This window comes from Gavialis gangeticus, unplaced genomic scaffold, assembly GCF_001723915.1.
Source record: "Gavialis gangeticus isolate Ggan-Ray unplaced genomic scaffold, GavGan_comp1, whole genome shotgun sequence".
Lineage (NCBI taxonomy): Eukaryota > Metazoa > Chordata > Crocodylia > Gavialidae > Gavialis > Gavialis gangeticus.
The window spans coordinates 54,742,400-54,746,324 of NW_017729031.1; the positions used below are offsets into that span (position 1 = coordinate 54,742,400).

The 3,925-nt window shown below is 46.1% G+C and overlaps 1 protein-coding gene across 1 annotated transcript in view; it reads left to right on the plus strand.

The window, feature by feature from the left end:
* HAT1 (histone acetyltransferase 1) overlaps positions 1–3,925 on the plus strand; it is a gene marked incomplete at its 5' end in the record, with an annotated part of 63,870 nt that overhangs the window by 48,260 nt on the left and 11,685 nt on the right. Inside the window, one exon of the mRNA XM_019522873.1 lies at positions 350–466. Within this exon, the coding sequence (XP_019378418.1) occupies positions 350–466 (117 nt within the window). The remainder of the gene's footprint in view (positions 1–349; positions 467–3,925) is intronic.

The window sequence follows — 3,925 nt, forward strand, 5'->3', positions numbered from 1 at the left end:
GAGTAGCATCTTTTGCTACAGAGATGTGTAGCTTCTGAAGCACTACTGCAGATGGTAGAGAGAATTCTGAAGTACATTTGGGAATGAACACACTGGTTGCATGAGAGAAATCACTTTAGAAGAAAGATCATGGGTAGGAGATTGGGTTGCCAGGCCAGCTGGTTAAGAGAAACAAATAGACATGGAAATCTAGGTGTTTTTTGTGTTAATAATCTATGAATGCCTCATCATGATACATGTGGAACAATAGCTTAACAGTTCTTTGCATCTTTCTGCTTCATAAAATATTCTTCAGTAAGACTGCAAATTGCAACATCTTTATATTCACATTCTTCTTCTTTTTAATCAGCAACACACAAGGCGAGTATATGAAATTCTGCGATTGCGTGCAACAGATATGGGTGACACAGAGCAATCTAGAAGTTACAGGTTGGATGTCAAAAGAAGACTGATTGGTCCCTATAAGGTGCATATGACTTAAGTACCTTTTAATGCTTATTTCATAATTGATTATGCATGTTGTTTTGCTTTCCATGGACATAGTTGATGGCAATTCTTTAGCCTATCAACTGTTACTGTCTATATCTGGGTGTGCAATTATATGGGCTGGGGGGCCTCTTAAGGAGCTTCGGTGAGCTGCTGGGGGGGAGCAAGTGATCCTATCTGGCCCCAGGCCCATCCGCTGTGCACCCGCTGCTGGGGGTGCCAGACAGAGCAGGCAGGGTGTCCATGGACACCAGCCCAGGACTCCCACAAACAGCGTGTGTCCTGCTGGACGGATGGGATGGGGCCGTGGGCAGGGAGTGGTGTCCAGGAGTGGGTAGGTGGTGCCAGGATTGTAGGACGGTGACATGGGGCCAGGGACTGGAACAGACTCATGATCCACTCCACTCACGTTCCTGCAACAGGAGCCATTTCCATGGGCAGGGCTATGCAGGGAGCGGGTTACAGCTGTGCCCCAGAACCTGTCCCTGTATTGTCACTGCCCCACAGTCCTGGCTCCCATCGCACTCCTGGATGCCACTACCTGCCCACCTGTGGCCCTATTCCAACTGCCCAGCTAAGCGTGCCTCACCTGCGGAGGTCCCAGGCCCATGTCCGTGGAGACCCTGCCCACTCCATCCAGCACTGCCGGTAGTAGGTGTAGAGTGGATGGGCTGGAATGCCCGGACAATGGGGTCGGATCTGATGGCAGCAGTAGAGACACTGGCAGTGGCAGCTGGGCAGAGTAAGCCATCGCCATGGGGGCTGTCAGGAAGCTGGGTCCAGTTACCATGCTGTCTGTCCTGCTTACGCATTCAGGAGCAGCAAGACTGGCTGTATGCGCCATGGTCTGGGCTGCTCCCCATGCTTGGTTTGGGCGGGGCTGAGGGATATGCTGTGGGCAAGATAGGCCGGATTCAGCCCACCAAAGGATTCTGTGGGCCAGATTTTGCCCATCCCTTGCTTATGTGATACACAAGTGAGATCTACACAATTGTTCATGGTCACTGGAAGTAGTTTTTCACATAGCCATGCTGAAGATCCTGTGTTTGATTTCTGGTAGTTCATTTCCTTAGGTTGGCAGGAAATTGTAAAATAGCAAACTAAAAGTCCCTCCCACCTAAAATCAGGATACTTTTGGGGAGTATCAATTCAAAGGTAATGAAAAAGGAAACATTTTTATTGTCCATTTTCACCTGTTCAGTTATAGGCAGACTGCACCCTAGATATTCCTAATCTTAACTATAAATGAGCTAGATGTGGTACCAACAGAGACTAACCGCGGCAACATGGAGCTCAACGTGAGCTAATTTATAGGGGTGTGTGAAACAGGCCCTATTTGATTCAGGTTCGGCCTGAATCAGGGACAGCGATTCAGTCCGTTGATTCGGATCACTGTCCCCGATTCGATTCGGCCAAATCTGAATTGGATGATTCAATGCTGATTCGGTGAATCAGCGATTCAGACACAGACACAGCTTTAAAAGTTTTTTCTACATACCTTGAAGTAGCAGCACAGCTCGTGATCACTGCGGTGCTGCGGTGGATGCAGTGTCCCACAGCAGTGCAGGGTGCTTGGCAGCGAACTCGGAAGTGGACTGTAAGTATTTTTGGTCCACTTCCAGGTCTGCCGGAGAGCATGCTGGGGACCCCCCTCCATGCCCCCCTGGCCCAGCGATCAGCTGCAGGAGGACCCTGGGTGCCCCCCCAGACCCAGGAGGCATCAGTCGCCAAGCCAGCAGAGTGTGGGGGGTCCCCGCAGCACACTCCCTGGTGGACCTGGAAGTGCTTCTGGTCCACTTCTGGGTCTGCTGCTAAGCATGCTGGGGAGCCCCCTGTGTTTCAGTGGGATGTTCCGTGTGCCACAGCATTCATTAGCCTCTGCTACCTAGAGGGATGTAGAAGAAACTTTCAAAGCTGTCTCTATGTCTGAATCACCGAATCTCTCCAAATTGATTTGGAGGGTTCCGAGTCGATTTGGAGAGATTAAAAGGTCTTCTGATTCAATTTGGATTCGGAGATTCGGCCACCAAATCGAGATGAATCTCCACTGAATTGAATCAGGGACTGAAGCTTCGCATGGCCCTATTAGCTATCTAGGCTGAAAATCTCTTTCCAGATTGATGTCAGCTAAAATTCAAAATCGGTATCTTCCATCATATTCACATTGGTTCTTTCCCCTCTTTTCTCACAGAGTACAACACCTCTGTGTTGGGTGGACATGGCTTGCCTGATTCCAGAGGTGAAATTGTCTGGGACATTAAAGTTTAAGCAGCTGAAAATGCATTCATGGGGGAAAAGGGAAGACAAAAAGTAGCTGAAAATTTGTAGGATTTTACCTGCTGGTAAGGCAGGTTAGGTAGGGCTAGAGCAATGCATGAGGACAGAGCTGATAATTGGTTTTGCTTTTTCTGTATAGCTCAAGCCCTTCAAATCTGAAACTTTAGATATTGTTATTATTACTGAATCACTAAATACATGTTTAGCTATACTGGTTCATTTAAGCAGAGTTCTCATTTTGCTTTTCCACAGAGAGGTGTAACTGAATAATTCATACAGTGTTTTTATTTTAGAAAAAGTTTTGAGAATTTTATGTCCATGGATTAAATAGATGATTTGAACAACTGACATTGCTACTAAGGACATTTAACCAGATATTTATTTTGAAATATAAACATGAATAATAATATCTCTGAAGGTTTTTTTTTATTTTTAAATCTGAAGAAATTAACAATTTGGGCAATACTAAAATGATCCATAAAAGTTGCAATTGTACTATATTATGTGCATGTGTAAAGGGAGGTGGCAATTGTTTCTGTTTCAAGATGATTTAAAAGGAAACTTTTATCTAATTATCTAATGGAAACTTTATAAAAATGTGACCTTTTCTTTAAGAGGTTAATGTCTCTGTGGTCTGCAGCAGGACTTTGATGTTTGGCAAGGAGACAGTTTCTGGGTCACAGAGGTGAACCACATTTTGCTGTTCACAGTTAAGATTTGCCAGAAATTTAAATTATGCCATATTTTGCAGCTTCCATTATGCTGTGTAGACCTTGCTGCTGAAATTTCCATGTGCATTCTGTGCTCCTGCATTTTCATGTCAATATACATGTTTCATAGTTGATAGGGTGAGAAGGGACCTGAGCAGATCATCAAGTCTGACCCCCTGCCATGGGCAAGAAAGAATGCTGGGGTCAAACGACCCCAGCTAGGTGTCTATCTAGCCTCCTTTTGAAGACCCCCAAGGTAGGAGCGAGCACCACTTCCCTTGGAAGTTGGTTCCAGATCCTAGTCGCCCTGACTGTAAAGTAGAGCCTCCTGGTATCTAGCCTGAATCTACTCTCCATCAATTTATGACCGTTATTCCTTGCTACTCCCAGTAGTGCTTGGGGGAACAGGGACTCTCCCATTGCCTGCTGGTCTCCCTTGACCAGTTTATAGA